The sequence below is a fragment of the Diabrotica undecimpunctata genome, chromosome 10, assembly GCF_040954645.1.
Source record: "Diabrotica undecimpunctata isolate CICGRU chromosome 10, icDiaUnde3, whole genome shotgun sequence".
Taxonomy (NCBI): Eukaryota; Metazoa; Arthropoda; class Insecta; order Coleoptera; family Chrysomelidae; genus Diabrotica; species Diabrotica undecimpunctata.
Genome location: NC_092812.1, coordinates 47,038,108 through 47,057,216, shown reverse-complemented (window position 1 = coordinate 47,057,216; position 19,109 = coordinate 47,038,108). Strand labels below are relative to the sequence as shown.

The 19,109-nt window shown below is 33.0% G+C and overlaps 1 protein-coding gene across 1 annotated transcript in view; it reads left to right on the top strand.

The window, feature by feature from the left end:
• sina (E3 ubiquitin-protein ligase sina) overlaps nt 1-10,256 on the top strand; it is a 30,826-nt gene extending 20,570 nt beyond the window's left edge. Inside the window, exon 4 of the mRNA XM_072546713.1 lies at nt 1,334-10,256. Coding sequence (XP_072402814.1) covers nt 1,334-1,514 — 181 coding nt within the window. The 3' untranslated portion in view covers nt 1,515-10,256. The remainder of the gene's footprint in view (nt 1-1,333) is intronic.
• The last annotated feature ends 8,853 nt before the right edge of the window (nt 10,257-19,109 follow it).

The following is a 19,109-nucleotide window of genomic DNA, read 5'->3' as shown; positions in this document are numbered from 1 at the left end:
CTGGAAATACTATTTCGGATGCTGCCGCTGGATCTGTGAGCAGCCCACGCGCACGTTTTCTACAATCGTTTGAACCACTTTCCACTGAAGAGAATTTTGGGATGTCTGTCACGAAATCCAGTCCTTGACTATATAATCTTTGAAATTCATCTTGATATCTTTTTGACATCGGCAAATAACTATTGTCTTCCCTAGCTCTTTTTCGAGCATTGAAGACACGCTGCTTCACTTCTGTCGCTGCAACAATCGGCTTACACAGATGTTCGGCTTCCTTAATTATTGTGTTATTATCCATAATTATGTGGCTTCGACATTTTTCAGTTTTCTCTTTCAAACAACTCCAAAAAACCGAACCATCTTTATTTGTTTTTTTCATACGAAAACTGTACCCTTTATACAATGCACATGGTTTTCCCTTCGAAGTTTCAATCATTTGCACATCCATTTTTAAAACACTAACTCACACTGATTCACAATAATTCTTGATCCTACTATCTCAAAGAACACAATAGAAATGATTGACCATCAATATGGTCATTATCACGTAGAATTTTCAGGTAATTTTTCTGTTACCATACCCTTTGTTAATGATTTAAGTAGTTACCAGTTCGCATTATCAGGTAGAAAGGAAAGTTAGTTCCAGCGATCTCTCATTTTGGGAATTCTAGTTACTAATTATATCTAAACAATTAACTTCCAGGTAGAAGGATTATAAACAGAGGTATTAAAGATTAAAGAACACTCTGTTGTTCGACAGTATTAGAAAAATTTAATAATTTTGTTAGTTTTGATTTGACATTTTTTTTTTCAAATCTAAAGGAAAAAGATGTTTTCGTTTATTTGACATGTTAGTTTGTTCATTGCAGGTTCACCAGACTATTATTGTAGAATGAAATTAAAATTATATTGCAAGAGAGCGCAAATCGGCCGATTAAGGAAACTATAGTAGTTAAATATTTCTATTATGAAAATTGCAAAGCGCAAACCGGTCGATTTCAGGTAAGGGCGCAAAACGGTCGAGCGCAAACCGGCCGTATTCGTTGCAAACAAATAGACGTTAATGTAGTTGCTGAGGTACAGTGGAAACAATAGACAATAAATCCTTTAGTGAAGTTTTATAATCCATATTTTTAACTTTGAAAACGTATGAGAGTTCCTAAAGGAATTCCAGTTTCCTTAGGAACGGAATGTGATAAAACTGATTAAATCACTTAAAAAGAGTCACTTTAGAATTTTTGAGGGATATGTTAAAAAATGATAGTGAATTATGTTTATAGTATTTTTTTTATAAACTTAAATTAATCTACAACTTAATCTTATTTTTTTCATCTAGATTGGAGCTTAATGGGAATAGAAGGAGGTTGATCTGGGAAGCCATGCCGAGGTCAAGTCACGAAGGAGTAGCCTCAGCAATTATGGGAAGTGATTGTCTCGTTTTTGATAATTCCATTGCCCAACATTTCGCAGACAATGGAAATTTAGGTATTAATGTTACCATTTCCTTAGTTTGCTAAACGATAGGTCATACAAAATAGGTGACAATGAGACAAAATAGCTACAAGGGTCTCTGCTTACTTTTAATGTGCACCAATATAATTTAGACTTGATTTCAGTGCAAAACTATTAAAAATATGTTTTGATGACATTTGTAGCATTAACATACACAACATGTCACAACTATTAAACTAAAGGACAAATAAAACTATGGGGTCGATGAAATATTAGGGAGACAAAGATAAAAAAAATTGTAATATCTGAAAATATACGCCATACGCCAAATATATAGTCATACTAGTTACTGAAGGCGAGGTTACCAAAACGATTAAAATTTCTAAACATATACATGCAGTTGCTGATTTTCCTATAAGCTTTCTCATAAGGCATGTAAGTTGCCGAATTATAGTATTACATTTTTTTGCCGGAACTAACCTAAAAACTGAATTAATTCCTCATCACTTATTTTCTTAATATTAATAATGTCTTCTAATGAAGTAACTTTTATTTTCTGCAGTATAAAAAATACAACTTATAACGCCAATAATCACATAAAAGTAGTTAATCTGTGAATATGAAATGTGTATATTAAATTCAAACACAAAAATTGGTTCTTAAACTAGTTATGGCAACCGCGATTATTCGCTGTCAGGTGTTTATAAACGTAACCTCAACTTCATACTTAATCAAAAGTAGATGTTAAAAATATAATTTCCGTTAGTATTTCATTGTGGTAGTACGAGTAATATCGTACTTATTTAAAAATACGAGTATACGTGTTTCCTATAAAACTTTTTTTATTTGGCTTGCAGTGGAGATAATCGAGCTTCTGAATATAAGATATTTGTATGTAAATATTATTGATTTATTGGCAGATACAAATTATATTGCTGACATAAATGTGAGAAAAGAGACCCTATTTTTTAATATGAGGTGCAGTACAGGTATTTTGTTTTAGTTTCATCTGAGTGTCTTATGATACACATATATAACACCAATAGTAATAATATTAAGGATTTGCTCTTAGAATTAGAATTTCCTTCAGACCATAAGTCGTCTGTTCATGCCTTAGAATTTACACTTTGAAACAGTGTTTACGATTTTCACACTGTATGAAAATATCACCCACATTTTTAAGCACCTAAGTTACAAGTTTGGTTAGATGTTGAATGTAACTTAAAATATTGTACAGGATGTAATTTAAAGCAATGTAAAAAGTAACAGTTTTAGTATCAGTTGGTTTAGTAATTATTTTGTATTCATGAAGATATCGTTGTAGCGATTGTATTGTTTCAGTTGTACAGATGTGACTAGTTAAGAAATGATTAAATTTGCCTTTTGTGTTTTTTGAGATATTAAAAATAATTTTTGGGGCAAGACAAAGCCTTTTCACAATTATTATAACAAAGACAAGTACATTTATTACACTGTGCTTTTTGTACGATAGCATTAACACCTAATCTAACTTAGCGTTTTATGCGTATGAACTTAGATCACTTTTGCTTTTATTAAAAATTATTAAATGTTATAAAGGAATTTTTGCAGAAATGTATTCAATAGCACTTAGATTATTTTCACAGAACTAATTTATGGAACAGAAGTCCAAAACATGATATTATCCAGTTTTTATAAATATGTAACTTTGTTTTTAACTAGCCATATCTTCTACTCATGCAAATCAAAGCAGAAGATGTTTTGACATGACCCAAAATAAAAACAAACTAAATTAACCACTGATATGTTTCACTAATTTGGAATATCGTCGGTACAGTACAATTGAACCTTATATGAACTAATTTGGACATCTGGCATTGGCATTGTTTAAATTATTTCATTTATTGTGTTCTTTACGATCAAAATCATGTGAATGAAACGCAAATAATTCCAAACAGCTTATTTTCCATTTTAATAAGTTTCTTTTAAGTCATAGAGAATGCCCCACTCATTTTTGTTGTTTCACATACATTTTCTTTTTGATCATTTATTCTTTAACCCTTTAACGGACAAAACAATTTTTTATAGAGAAATAAATTTTTTTAGTCGACGTTACAAAGAAACATCTAAAAATTCATTATTTTGTATATGGAGCAAAGCAGTCCTTACACCAAGCAATCTGGCAAGTTTCACATATGATGTTAGGTAGAATTTACTTCTGTTTTTGAGAACTGCAAAGAACACATCGACGTAAGTCATCTTGATTGAAAAATGACAGTTGATTGCTTTTGTGATACTGTTCCAGGTTTCTTTCGTTGAGTAAATTAACTCATCTGCTAATTGACTTGTAAATTGTAATGCAATGATCGGCTTGACACTAACATATAATTCACGCATCTACAAAAAATAGAATAGCCACCAACGGCGGGACTTTCATGCAACTAAATAATTCTTATGATACTGATCAAACAAATCCTCTCCTCCCATATATTTGTTATAGTCTGCAATATCTTATGGACATAGCACACTGTTCTCTTGATTATAAGAGTTTGACTCTTATAATCGTGACTGTTACTAGCCACAGATACACATTTTAGCCCGCTATCTTTTCATTTGCACACTGATATATCACCGGATGGGTGATATATCAGAATTGAATTGATGCTGAGTTAATTGTTTATCAGTGCATAATAAATGTTTTGGAAAGTACTTTGATTTTGAAACCTTTCAGTTAATTCTTACAACACACGTTCACCTAACAAATCTCTAGATGATTCAACTTTCTCTTCATATATTTGGAAATTGATCAGATGACCAGATGTGACGCAAGCTAAAGTCCATATTTTATGTTTACAGCCTTTTTTTTAGGTTTGTTGGACATTGCTTTAGGTGTGTGCTCCCTTTCTATCTACATCAGCCGGTAGATATCTATGTGGTGTGTAGGTTGCGTGTATCGCATGGACAAGATGGTTATTAGTGGTCGAATCTTGAATAAACGATCAAAATTTGAAATTTTAGACTAATGAATCAGTTCGTTAAATATACTTTTGAAATGCGATCAACATGAAAATTGTTATTTGTTGACCAATACAAGCTCAAAATTGGTACACTGGAAACCGATCACTATCAATATGCCAAGTAGTGCGCCAAATTCTTGGAGATCTACAGTGCTACTACTTATTAGAGCTACAGTGCTTTTTTATAGAAAGGGAAAGTTATTATTCCAGTAGCATCGTACGACATGTGAACTAATGATGTGTAGGAAATTATTCCAATGAACTATTTGATATCCACGGAATTGAAAGAATCTTTTCTGTTTAGATCACTTTGAACTACGTAAAGATTTGTCTCACCAGTGATGTCTGATATCTCTTCAGTGAAGAATTGCTAAGGTGTTTCTAATGCTAACAACTCTTCATTCAGATTTGTATCACCATGAAACTCATAATAGTTTTTAATTTAAGCACAAGCCTTTCTATTCCGAAACAGTCCTCGGTCTGGGAACTTTTTTCGTCACCTTCGTGAGTTTATCAATATTGCTTACATAATTTTGTCTTAAACGAAACTCTTATGTTTACTTAAGTTTTGTCGACGAAAGAAAAAAAAACACAACAAAAACACTAATAATCGCTGTTACTAATGCCATTGATAGCTATGTCTACCGTGATTAACCCAAAATAGTTTCCAACAAAAACTAATAGCGACATGCGCACTACTGATAGGTTATATCTACCAGACATTGTGATGTCTGTGCACTGTGCTTATTAAACTTATAATTGGACAGCATCATGCCATTATAGCCCTAATTACTTTGTGATATATATATAACTACCAATAACCATTAAAGGGTTAAAGATAACGATTAGTTTACAGAAATAATTGCTATACAAATTTGTAAATTCAAAATTTTGGAACTGTGCCAACGATAAATCATTTGATTTTATTTATAACATTTCAAAGGTAGCTTATGTGTTCAGCTACTACGACTGATGTATAGTAACTTGTTTTTATTATTGTTTGATGTCTCATTTTCACTTACTTGCTGTTTAGTTCTAGTTTTTACTTTATTTTTGTTTTATATTTTCTTCTACTTACTGTTTATTCCAAGATATTCTGATAATTATATGTATATATATATATATATATATATATATATATAATATATATATATATATATATATATATATATATATATATATATATATATATATATATATAGGAGTACGACCGTCAATCCAATATAAATTAAGGAACACTCGAATTAAGGAAAACCGACCACTCTTTGAGTGTTCCTTAATTTTATATCTAACGTAAGACAATATTAATAGAAAAATTAATATTAAATTTACTCAGTTTCCGGTAGTATCGATTTCTACTACGTCGAGCTTTCAACTTCTTTTCTGAAGTCTTCATTTCTTAGATCACATCACCTTTATACAGTTCGCTATTTACTAGTATTACCCCAACTTAATTTTAATTAAAAGTTAAAAATGATCTGAAATAATCGTTTTGTCTAGTATATTAGGTATAATTATTTTAACACTTACTGTGAGTGATTAACTTTTTGTTATTCTTGGAGTAAATCGTAAAGGACGTTATAGAATTCATATGTATTCACCGAAGAACAGTCTACATGTTTTTTTTTTGTCGATTTGTTGTATTATTTTTATAGTCTCTCTGCTTGGGATAATAAATTACACGCTAAACATTGAAAAAAATATATTTTAGGCCAGATTTTTTTTAATATGTTACTGAAACATGCGGAGATGTTTAGCGTCCAAACTTTATTACTCTGGGATATTTTTTATTAGTAGTTGATCCCATTTAGGCATTGACTAACTATTGTGATATAAAAGTACAGCTAATGTAACAGATATTCATTTTTCGTACAGATTGCTAGCGTGTTGGGTTTTAGGAACCAAAAACACAAAAATGTCTATATTTAGCTAAGTACTTGTAGACTTATTTTATTGAATTTTTCTGTAATTCTAGTCTGGAAAAGCAAAAAGTAGCTTTAACGATCAAAAAAACAAACATTTTAGAGAAATAATTCTCTAAAAGAAACCATAATTACGGTGATAAATAAAACACAAATGCTTAAATACCAATACATAACCTAAGGTAACCTGAAAAAGCCATATTTAAAAAATGGGGACATACCTAGGAAGCTTTAAATTCTTACTACAAACTATTATTTAGTATATGTTGTTTTAAAATAGTGTACCGTTTCCACAAATAGAGTGATAAGTTTTGAGAATTATAAAATACCAAATCAAGCTTGATGACAAATGGCGCGGCAATATTTTATCGAGAGACGAGAAACTAAATTGATCCATACTTTTTGCTTTATATTTATATTGGAACATAATTGCTTCGAATTCGTTAATTACGCCAACTTTTTGACTTTTCCAGGCTGCATTTACATCCTTGCAGTGCCTAATTGCAAATTGTAAACGTTGAAATAGTAGAAAATCATTTTCCTACAATATTATTTCAAATTAGAAGAATTGTGAATTTTAAAATTATTAACTGACTTTTTTTATACTTAAAATTGTTCCAAGTTTTGCTTTATTCAGTTTTTACTGTATAAATTGGCTTTTTTCTGAATGCCGTCTCTTTCATCGCGGCCTATTAGATAGGTCTTTTATTTCCTGGTATACCAAAGGCTCTCATATCTAAAAGCAGCAATAACTTCAACAAAGGTTCACCTATGTTATTTATAGACTCGGAGGAATCTCTAATTTTTGAGTTTTGGTCTGTCTCCGTGTATATTTTATTCCCACGAGTTGAGACGAACTCCTGCCAATCACACTAGAACAGATCAATTTATTTTCCAGTTTGGCACAATCTAATAGAAATCATTTGTTTTTTCATTAACATCTTTCAAAAGTATAAATCTCTTGTGTCACTCAGGATGATCCTAGAAACAGGAAAGTTTTTTTTCACTGGAAGTCAATTTTCCCAATTTAACGGTAGCCATTTTAATACAAAGTGACCTGTTCAAGGGTTTTTCATTAAAAATGAAGCCTACTACATTATTAGGGATAATCAATACTTTTTATAAAATCCGAAAAGAATATTTAGTATGTTTCTTCGCAGTATATATAATTATTAGATTATATTACCACCGTAAATATGAGAGTTCATTGTAATTCGGCTCTAGATACCCGTATAAGCTAATGATGAACGAACGCTTGACTTGGAAGAATTATAAAGAAATATTGTCTTTAGTATTATTGTGCATATATGATTATAACAACTGCAATTAGTTTTTGTTTGTAGCCAATGGACATTTTTGTTACAAAGAAGTATACAGAGGGTCGTTCCTAATTCCTATCCATGTATATCTTATTTTCTTTTTGTATATTTCCATTGTTACAAAATATGTGTCTGAATGTTACCCAAAGTGTGTGCTTGAACAACGTGTTCTCTGAAAGAAGGTATAAGCCACGAAGGCTGTATATTCTATAAATATGTTAAGGAAAAAACACGAAACTACCTATGAAGTCAATAAAAAGTCTGTCCTGATTTTTTAAATACAATTTTTAAATAAACAATATCCATCACAGGCGAGGAAAATTTAAGGCTATTTAATATTCCTATTAACAGTACTATTAATTTTCAAAAGTAAATTTTTATTTTTCAATTTTTTGGGACGTTGTTTTCATAAGAAATGTCTCAAAAAAATAGCTTCTGACTGGCATTCAAAATATTTTTTAATATTGTTAATACTTTAATGTTTTTATGTTGTTTCCTTTGTTGCACAGTAGTTTAACTTGTTGCCTTATAAATAGTCAGTTTTACCAAATATCTCTTTGGCGTTAAGCACAAAATATAACATAAACTGCCTATATGGCTTATGGTGGTTAATCCCTGTGCTTTGTTGCTAAATAAATATGTGATCAACGCTGAGATTCCGCAAGGAAACAAGAATGTGCCGGTGTTTTTTCCTTAACAAAATCTGGCTATATATTTTTATATTTTACAAGTCACTGAGAGAGTCATATTACGCTTAAAAGCATATACATTTAATACTTTTGTTTCGTTTACTTTAACATAATTCTTAGAAAATAATTTTTGAGAGGTTATGAAGTGACTTTGTGGAAAATATATTTAGTTATGTAGGTAATCTTCAGATTTGCGATAAAATTTTTGTACTGAACAACTCGTGTATGAATAATCTCTGAAACTTATTACCACTTTGATAATACTGACTATCTGCCATTGTTACAGAATACAAACTTCATCGACTGTATCCAGATTTATTTAGTATCTAGTTATTGCTATTTAAAAAAATTCTGCCTGAAAAGCAAATACATTAAATACATTCTGCAAGTATATTTATATATATAGTCTATGTGGATGACGAGTCCTCTAAAATGGACTAATCTTATCCCTAAATCCAGTCCTCTGTACCAGACAGAAAATATAGTGCTGCTATTTGTACATAACTGTTTTCTGTAACATGAATATTTTCAGTCTAGTTTCATTCCTCTTTAATTTTGATTGCTAAGCTTCAGCGGGGCTAGTTGTCTTTCTTTTCAAATGACTCTAATTGTTTATCTTATACAACTGTGTAGTAGCCATCATCAATCTCTCGACAGAGCAGACATTTTCTACACTTATTTGCCACTTCTACTTTGCCATAATCCTCAATTTCTGGACGGCTTTATTATTTCTTGAGATTATATTCAATTCATTGCAAATATCAGGACTTCAATCAGTTTTCATTAAGATATAATTTAATATTATAATTTGATTAATGTGTTTTCAGTTACTTGGCTTGTTAAACAATTCTTTTGATACGTGGCATCATTCTAGTTAGGTCTGGTTTTTTTGGTGCGTCAGTAGTGTTGGTGCAGGTTTTGTTGAGATTTCTAGCTAGCTTTCAGCTAGATTAGAGTTCTTTTCATGAAAATCTGTACTTCAATCAATTTTCATTAAGATCTTCAATGCTACACCCATTTCTGCAGGCTTATAATTTGATTAATGTTTTTCCATTATGATTGTTAAACAATTCTTTTGATATGTGGCATCCTCTCTAGTTAGTTCCGTTTTTTTCTGGTGCGTTAGCAGTTTTGGTGCAGGTTTTGATGAGATTTCTACCTAGCTTTCAGCTAGATTGTAGTTCTTTTCATAAAAATCTGGACTTCAATCAGTTTTCATTAAATGTTCACTGCTGCACCCATTTTTTTCAGGCTAATAATTTGATTAATGTTTGACTTTGCTTGTTATAGAGTTCTTTTGATATGTGGCATATCTCTAGTTATTTCTGGTTTTTTTTCTAGTGAGTCAGCAGTTTTGGTGCAGGTTTTGATGAGATTTCTACCTAGCTTCCAGCTAGATTGTAGGTGTATAGCTATCTGATTTTTGGTCTAGCAGTTGCTTTTTTCTTCTCAGTCCTATCTAGGAAGTCAAGGTAAGTTAAGCATAAGTTATTTATGCATTTGAGATCTTCTATGCACAGTTCCTTCAATTAACGACCACAAAACATTTTACCAAAGATTCTGGTACTGCCTATATGAAATATGTAAAAATAAAGTATAAGTTCTTAATATATTTTCCGACAAAACTGTGTACATTGTAATAATAAATTTTTATGTACTTGTAAGTTTTAGATAAAATACATAATTTTTAATAAAATTATCAAATTCGAATTTTTCGCCAGGTTATTACAGATAAGTTTGTATAAACAGTATTTCATAGAAACATTGATACAGTTTTGTATATTATACATCATTTTTAGTTTCTTGTTTATTATTATTAGCTTTGTCATTAATTTGTAATGTAAACTATAATTTGCAATAAAAAAATAATTTTTTCTTTTATTTTTCCTATGAAATCCCTATAATACATAGCTTAATAAGGAAGTATAGTGACCATCATGTATGCCGACCTATATTCAATCGAGCATTTATGGGGAGAGCTAAAATGAAGATTATAAAGAAAGATCTCAACATCTATTCTAGACTTTTATTGCGATAGAAGAGTGGCGCAGCATTCACACGAAACAATATTGAGTAGAGAAAAATACCGTTGACACATCTGGTGTAAACATTTAAGTCCTTAAAGGGTACTTCCCGTTAATATAGGCAAAATGCTCTCACTCCCAGAATTTAATTTTTTCCATTACTTTATGTTCTATGCGATTAAAAAATAAGACTGCAATTTTAAGCTGATATCGCTAAAAACTTCATTTTTTCGGTGGTTTGCAATTAATTCAAAAAATTTACTGTTTTGATAGACCCATGGGTTGAGTGTACATAACTTTAAAACAAGCATTTTCAAGATGATTTCCTGAATATGTTTTTTTTTTCGTAAGGTGTGCCACCTTCAAAAAGTCGGAAAACTGGCTTCAAAATAGATGAAATCGAGGTTTTTTTATAGATTATATATAATTGCTAAGAGAGAATCAACTTATTATAGACAAAATAAGTAGATTATTTCATAACAAGAAAAGAAGGCATAATTGAATGTAAGGTGAGTCAGCAACGTAAGTTGCCTAACTTTTAGGCACTAACCTAACCAAGTAAAAAAGCGAAACCAAAATATCAGAGAGGTATCGAACAATGCTTATTAGTATTTTTCTTGCAAATATTGGACACCATGAGAGGACAGTAAAATTGGACGCTAAGATCCAAAAAAGAATAAAACTATGAAGACTGAATATTTTAAAGGTCATATTATCTGTGTAATACAAAATTAATGTATTATTCGGTGATGTTATGATATGGAGTTAATTTAGACATTGAATTTAATATTTTAAAAGAGTATAGTATCCTATAATAATTTCATTATTTTGTATTATTTATTTAGCATAACTGCTTGCGTCATCTATACTGTAATAGCCAGATCAGCAGAAGTGTAAAGAAGGAAACTGTAATAAAACCGGCAAAAATTGGAAATTTTAATACGTCCGGTAATCTCTCTCGATCGACGAATAATCGGAAGATCTTCTTACATTCCTGTTATCCTGATAGTAATCTTTGTAGACACAAGTTAAAAATTTGTTAGTTGGCATTTTACCGAGTTTGATTAATTTATAAATTTTAAGCTTTATGTAATCTTTTAAAAGGCAACATTCCACTCATAATATTATTGGTTAAGGCTGGTTTTTGTAAATAAAAAGACAACATTCTGAAAATATTTGGATTTCACTGAGTTAAGGCATCTTTATTGAAGATCTAGCAGACCATCATCAGTGAACGAATAGGGGAAGGTGACCTATGGTGGCCCTCCTTATTCTTTTTTTGATAAAACTTGAAAACTAGTCGGAATAAAAAACAATCTTTGGTGAAAAATTATTTTATAATAGGTGTGTTGTTTACAGTGCTACATATTACTTTATTAATATAAAACTTTTTTATTTACTTTTAGTTTAGAATAAAACATCAAAGTATTAACAAAAAAATAGTCACATGCGATCTAATGATGGCCCTCCTTTTAAAAAATTTTAAAAGGTTGGATTTCATAAATAGAATTAGGTACTTAAAATTTTTCAATTAAAATACAGTTAAATTAAAAAAAAAAACATATTTACGAAATACTTTTCTTTTATAATAATAAAAAAAAACATTTAAACATTAAAAAAATAAACAGCAAATAGCTAGAAATGCTTTTCTGGTTAACAAGCATCACAAATAGTCTTTGTTGACCTAGGAACATCCGAATTTATTAGAACGAAAATAGGAAGTCGTTGCAGCACAGACATGCTGCATCTAATCCATCACTATCGTTCTGATAATACATAAATTCCTGAGGACTATCTTCTTTTATTAGTTTATCAATTTTTCTTCTTGCTGCTTTTGCTTTTTTTTATCTCTCTTTCTAATATATCTTTTTTGGTTTGTAACGATGCAGGCGTCATGCTCGGGCGCCAGTTTGTAACGGGTAGCTCTGTTGAAGCGACAGAATTCAATCGCACGCAGACTTGTGCTCGCTTCCACTTCAATCCAGCGGAAGCGCCAAACGCACTCGCAAAATTCGGTTGTGCAGATCCACGCTATACGGTAACGTTCAATGCACGATACCCACGGGTTCTGCTTGATTGAGGACAGAGTATAATCCTCAGTACGGAAGTCTCTCTGTCCGGGTCGGCTCACAGATTCAATACACCAGCGAGCCAGGGAGCCTAGAGCTAGCCACAAGACTAATCTAATTCCGCCTTCCGCCAGTCGCTCGCCTTAAATAACCGCTCCGGATCCCACCTCGTCGTGTCGTCGTGGAAATGGGTGCGCGATTATTGACACTCCCACGGTTCGAACTGTTGAACGTCCAGCGCATCGTTACACCCCCTTCTCTTTGGAAAAAAAAGTAACATACCTTTTTTTTTGTGTGTGACGTCTACAGCCTTGTGATGCCATCTATCCCTCGCGGTATCTTTACCGCAATCTTCCTCCCGTTGTTACACCATATCCGGTATCTTTTGGTCCCCCTCTCGATCAGTTGCTTTGGGACGATCTCTATGAGGTCGGAGTTTTTTCCGGGTTCAGGTTCTCCTGGAGTCGACGCGGATTGGGCTTCTGGTCCTGTTGGGGTATCAGGTACGCTCTTCTTCCTTGGTGGGGTTGGTGGTGTACCGAATAGTTCATGGAACCTCTCCGCGTCTTTCCCTGGTGTCATGGGCAATCCGGGTCTCTCTGGCATTCCCAGAGGGGTCATCTCTTCCGGTATCTCTAGTACGTCTTCCGTACTGAGGATTATACTCTGTCCTCAATTAAGCAGAACCCGTGGGTATCGTGCATTGATCGTTACCGTATAGCGTGGATCTGCACAACCGAATTTTGCGAGTACGTTTGGCGCTTACGCTGGATTGAAGTGGAAGCGAGCATAAGTCTGCTTGCGATTGAATTCGCGTATTCGATTATTTTTGTTAGTAATAATAATTTTTCTTTTACAGGCGTCCTCCGGGGAACGTCCGCCACTCTTGCGGGATACAGACGGGGACCTAGAGTACATTTTATTTTTATTTCTTTATTTTTGTATATACGTTGAAACTAATAGATTTATTTTTATTTCAACCTGTGTTTTACTGAGTCTGTCGCTTCAAAAGAGCTACCCGTTACAGGTTTCCTTGATTTCTTCTACATCTTGGGTAGATACTGTTGAGATAACACCTGCGTTTTCACGTTTTCTTCTCCTTTGAGTTATATTTGTTGACTTTCGGAAGAGGAAACAATTCATCAATTTGATCTCTGCGTATGTAATGTTTGGATGTGCTTGAAACTTGGTCATTTATACTACTTCACTGTGAAGTATGTAAGACGGTTTTAATAGGATTATTGCCAACCTGCTGGCTTACATTTAAGATAAGATTTCGTGTTGCGGTTCTTCTTTGCTATTTGAATTTATAAGTTGTGATTATTAGATATGTTTTCCACTGCTTATCTATTGTTGAAAGCAGCAGACAATTCGTAGTCATCAAAAACATCTGTATTAAACGGATTTATTCCAGTTTTTTAAAAAGAACTTATTGCATTTAATGGAGTCGCAGCCTTGAGATATGCATTATTAAAAAGTTTTGTCACTTGAAAGTGAGTTACAGTCCGTCCTGGGTTATCTGTCATACATTTTTGTATTTCCATAATATAAACAGTTTGTAGTGGTTTAAAAAATCCAACATCAAGGAGTTGGACGCAACTGGAACAATGTGGGGGAAGACAAAATACAATAATTCCATTTTCCTTACTATATTCCAGTACTTTCAACCCCTTGGCAAAATGCTCCACTGCGTACAGGTGCGTAATCGATTAACTCGACATTTAATCGAGCAAAAATTAATTGGGGAGGAACGAATGTTCCTATGGCGTTTACACAACACAGCTGTATAATTTTGTCCATGTTCAGCGCTGCTATATTGTAGATATTTTCAGGAGGAAACTGATATTTTTCCATAACTTCTCCAATAGAACTGAACAACATCCTAACGTTCTCTTTATTAAAAGCCTGTGCTCTTGCGATATATGTCTGCTTAGGAGTTCTAACAATTATCTTTGGGTTCCTTGCGATCCTTTCCTTTCATCCACTTTCTACTAGCAATGCCTTTTTGTTTATTAAATCGGTGGTTAATTTTACGTTTCTCCGCTATTTAAAAAACAAGCTTTCTTAATTCTGTTTTGGCAATGCCAAAAAGCTTGATTTTTTAATTAACAACATGCTTTGCTATTTTGGCTTCAAAATCGACACCAAATGTAGGCTTACGTCCACCTAAATATCCTTTGGTACTATCTTGTTCATCTTTAAACCTTCTACGCAGTGTAGTTCGAGGTACTTTAAAAGTTTTTACTGCTGTTTTATAAACCAACTTATTGTTTTATTTCATAATGCTTCTAAGGCTTGCGCCATGTTTCTTTATCCCACTGCTTTCTATTTTTTTAATTATTCCGAAGTTAAAAGAGTAATTTATTTATTACATATATTTCTACGATGGCTAACGTGCATATTTTTACGATGTAAAATAATACGAGCAAAACCTTTTCATCACCTTCTGGAAAAAGGTTGTTCCTCCCTTCAAGCTATCAAGAAATATATATGCAGTTAATAATGTAGATTTCTTAGTAGTTGAAAAGTTTTCTTAGTAGTTCTCACTAGAGTAAATGCCCAACCGAGTTCGAGCGGCCATAAAATCTAAGAGCGTTGCTTCTCCGTTTAAAAAAAATAATCGTTCTATGTCCCAATATTTAGTTCACTACAAAAGAAACATTCTTTATTATTATATTAATTAGTTCTGTTAGATTAAGTACATTTTGTTTTGTGTTGCTAATTGAACTTATATTATTAGTAAAAACATGAATAGAAAAAAATAAAATCTGAATTTTCCGTGTATTTTAGCTTGTCCCATTATATAGTTGTTTGGAAGAGGAAAGGTGCTTTAGGAACTTTCAAGTTAGCGTCCACCTCAATATTGTCCTCTAGCAAATCGTAGTTCAAAAGGAAAAAAGGAAGTTGGAGAAGCAACTAAATCGTTTAAAACTATCGCTGCTGCCAAATACAGCCACTAGCGAACAGTCTATCAAAATCAAAGTATCAAAATAAAAGCGAAGAAATCAAATAAAGGCAGTTCTACGAATAAACCAAAAGTACATAAGCCAAAAATGATCATGACTGCCGCAATTTCACCCAAAAGTTAGAAAAGCTGCTGCTAGAAGAAGTAATTGGACTGATATCTTCGAAATATAATAACTAATAACTTTTTTTTTGAAATAACGGTGAAACTTTTTCCACATCTACTTTATAATTAACAGCGATATACGAGTATTTTTTGATAAGTTGAACAGAGCAACCACCTCTTTCCCTAAGATCTTCTATAACATTATTTACCATGTCAAACGTTGGCGGTTTTGCCAGTGAATTTGTGCCTTCTTTTCTTTTTGCGATGGTGAAGAGGTTTGTAGTGTTCCAGATGCCGACGTAGCCGAGATTCATTTCCTGTATTTGCCATCTAAAATTAATCAATTAGTTTAATATTAACCATTATATTACGTGAAGCAATTAATTTTTCTTAGCCTTCTCTCGTCCATTTTTGGACATAGGCCTCTCCCAACCCCTTCCATCGATCTGTATCCTGAGCAACATACTTCCAATTTGTTCCGGTCATTATTTTTATGTCGTCCACCTATCTCATCTGTGGTCTTCCTCTTAGTTGTCTACCTTTGTAAGGTCTTCAATGTTGTAAATGTGGCGTTCCAACGTTGATCTTTTTGTTAAGCATTGTGACCTGCGAAGCTCCATTTGAGTTTGGCAACTTTTGTTGTGATATCTTCAACTTTTGTTTTTGATCTTACCCACTTGTATCTCTTTTTATCTGACAGTCGTATACCTAACATTGTTCTTTCCATTGTCCTTTCTGTTGTGACTAGTTTATTCATATTTGCCTTGGGTAGGGTTCAGGATTGACATCCCTATGCCATGATAGGAAGGATGCATTGGTTGAACACTTTGCTCCTCAAGTAATAAGGTATTTTGCGGTTCTTAAGTATCCAATTGAGTTTTCCAAATCCTGCCCATACCAGTCTTGCCTTTTAGTTATTCCCGCATTTTGGTTTTCTTTGTCAAATTTCAGAATTTGGCTTAGGAAGATATATTCCTGGACTTGTTCTATCTCACTGCCATTTATAGGTATACGTCTGTGATCGTCGGTTGGCTATTGTTTGTGTTTTTGTCATATTCATTTTAAGGCCGAGGTATTGGGAGCTGCCTGTGAGTTCCTTCATCATAATTTGCAATTCTTCGAATGTGCTCGCTATAATCACGATGACACTCAGCGAATCTGAGGTGGTTTAACTCATTGCCATTCACGTTGATGCCATATGTTGACCAATTTATCGTTTCGAAGACGTCTTCTAGGGCTAAATTAAAAAGCTTTGGAGATATTACGATATTTTCATCTAGTTGTACTATCACAGTTGTGTTTTTATATATTATGTATTAGTTGCCTATATCTATGCCTTCTCATAGTCTATAAAGGTAAGAAATACGGGTAGCTGGTACTCATTTGCCTTCTCTATCAGTGTTCTCATTATCAGCAGATGGTCTGATGTACTATATCCTTTGCGATCCTTAATTTTGTAAGTCAACCGATTGTTAATAATTGTCATAAACAGTTTATATATTTGACTGAGCAATGATATAGGTCTATAATTCTTTAGGTCACATTTGTCCCCTTTATTGTGTGAGAGTACTAATAGACTCTCATTCGACTCTTTAGGGATTTTGCTATTATGGAGACGTCTATTAAATAGCTCTGTTAGTGTAGGGATTGTCCTGTCTTGCTTGTTTTCAAGAGCTCAGCAATTCTACCGTAATGTCCTGAAGCTTTATTATTTTTTAGCTCTTTTAAAGCTCTTTCTTAAAATTTTTTATGTAGCCTTTTAGGTCTTTTTAAATTATTTTATTAAGTTGTACGTACTCGTGGGTGTGGCGTTTGTTTTCCTCTAGTAGTTGTCTTCTTTCCTTCCTTAGTTGTTTAGTTTGGTTGCTTATTTTGTCTTCTTTAGTTCTTGTTTTCTTTGCGACCTCTAGTCCGGCTTCAAGAAGGTTTTTATTTATATTTTTGTTAAGGTCGTCAATTTGGTCTTGATTATGTGAATAGTCCGAATAGAGCCCCATAGGAAGGAGGAAAAGAGGACGACCCCGAAAATCCTGGAGGAACGAAGTAGACGACGCCATGAGTAAGAGAGGGCTAAACGATGGAGAATGGGACAGCAGAGAGAGATGGAAACGGTTGAGCGAGGGAAAGCAGTCTTCATGTCTTCTTATTTGAAAGGCATCTATCCGCGTTGTTTTTTAAAGATCCTTTTTCTCTCTTCTTTCATGTTAATATTTATTTTCGCTATAACTAGACGATGGTTACTACCAGTTGTTATGTTGTTTATTATTGTGGCGTCTTCCAATATTCTTTTGTTGTTTGAGAGAAAATAGTCTATTTCATTTTTGGTAGTTTCGTTAGGTGCGATCCATGTCCACTTTCTGTTGGGTTTCTTTCTGTAAAAGGTATTCATGGCATACGCGTTTTATTCTTCCAGAACTTCCATAAGTTTTTCTCCTCTTGCGTTTCTTGCGCTGAATCCCAAATTTACAATCTTGTTCGGAGTCTTCAATCGTTCTTCCAATTTTGGTGTTAAAATCTTCCATTAATTTTAGATTCTTTGTAGTTGTCTACAGTTTTTTTAAGGTCTTCGTAAAAAGTATTTATTTCATCATCAGTTGCTTTTTCAGTTGTAGAATAAACCTGCACAATATTTATTCTTGTTTGTGAATTTAGTTTTAAGATCATGTATGTTACTCTGTCCGAGATGCTGTGAATTATTTGAATTTGCGATTTTCTCTTCTTGTTGATTAAGAAAAGTACTCCCCGTATGTATAATTTTCTTTGCCTTTGTAGTAGAGCCTGTTGTCTGAATGTTAGTCCATATACCCGTCACCTTTTCTTTTAACTTCTGATAGTCCCATTATGTCCCAATTCATGTTCCCCAATTTTTCTTCTAGTTTGTAGAGTTTTACATCTTTTGCCGTGGTACGTATGTTGAATGGTGTTATATGGAGTTGTTTGTTGTTGTTCTACTTCTTCAATGTTCTTCACGGGATTCCTTCCGTGTTTCTGTTAAAATACATTTTTAATTTTTAGAGGTTTTGGCCATATCCCACCACGCTATCCATACGGGTTGGTGGGATAGAAGAATGTGTAATGTCAACTGTTGCAACAAGTTTAAGCGGCCTACTCAGTTTACCACTCACTCTTAACGGAATTACATTTCCTTAATTCCAGTTATTATAGTTATTCCGCTGATACTCGGTCGTCAGAGTCTCGTTTGTGATAACAGAGTTCATCAACGTAAAGCAATGAGTTATTTAGTATTAAAAAGATGCCTCGTGTACCATCACATTATATTTGGAGATAAGACGTTGTTTCTGGCAAATGAGCGATATACTTCATGTAGTGGCCGTGTTGGTCCCTTTAATTTTTTAAACTGTTTATACCATTAATATCTAAGAGGATGGTGAAATGATTGTGAAAAAAGTAATAGTTTTAAGTACCCAGGATCGGTATTACAAGGTAATGGGGAAATAGATGGAGATGCATGCAGTAGAATTAGGGTTGGATGGATGAAGTGGAAGGAAGCAAGTGGTGTGTTGTATGATAGAAAAATTCCAATGAAGCTGAAGGGAAAATTGTATAAAAC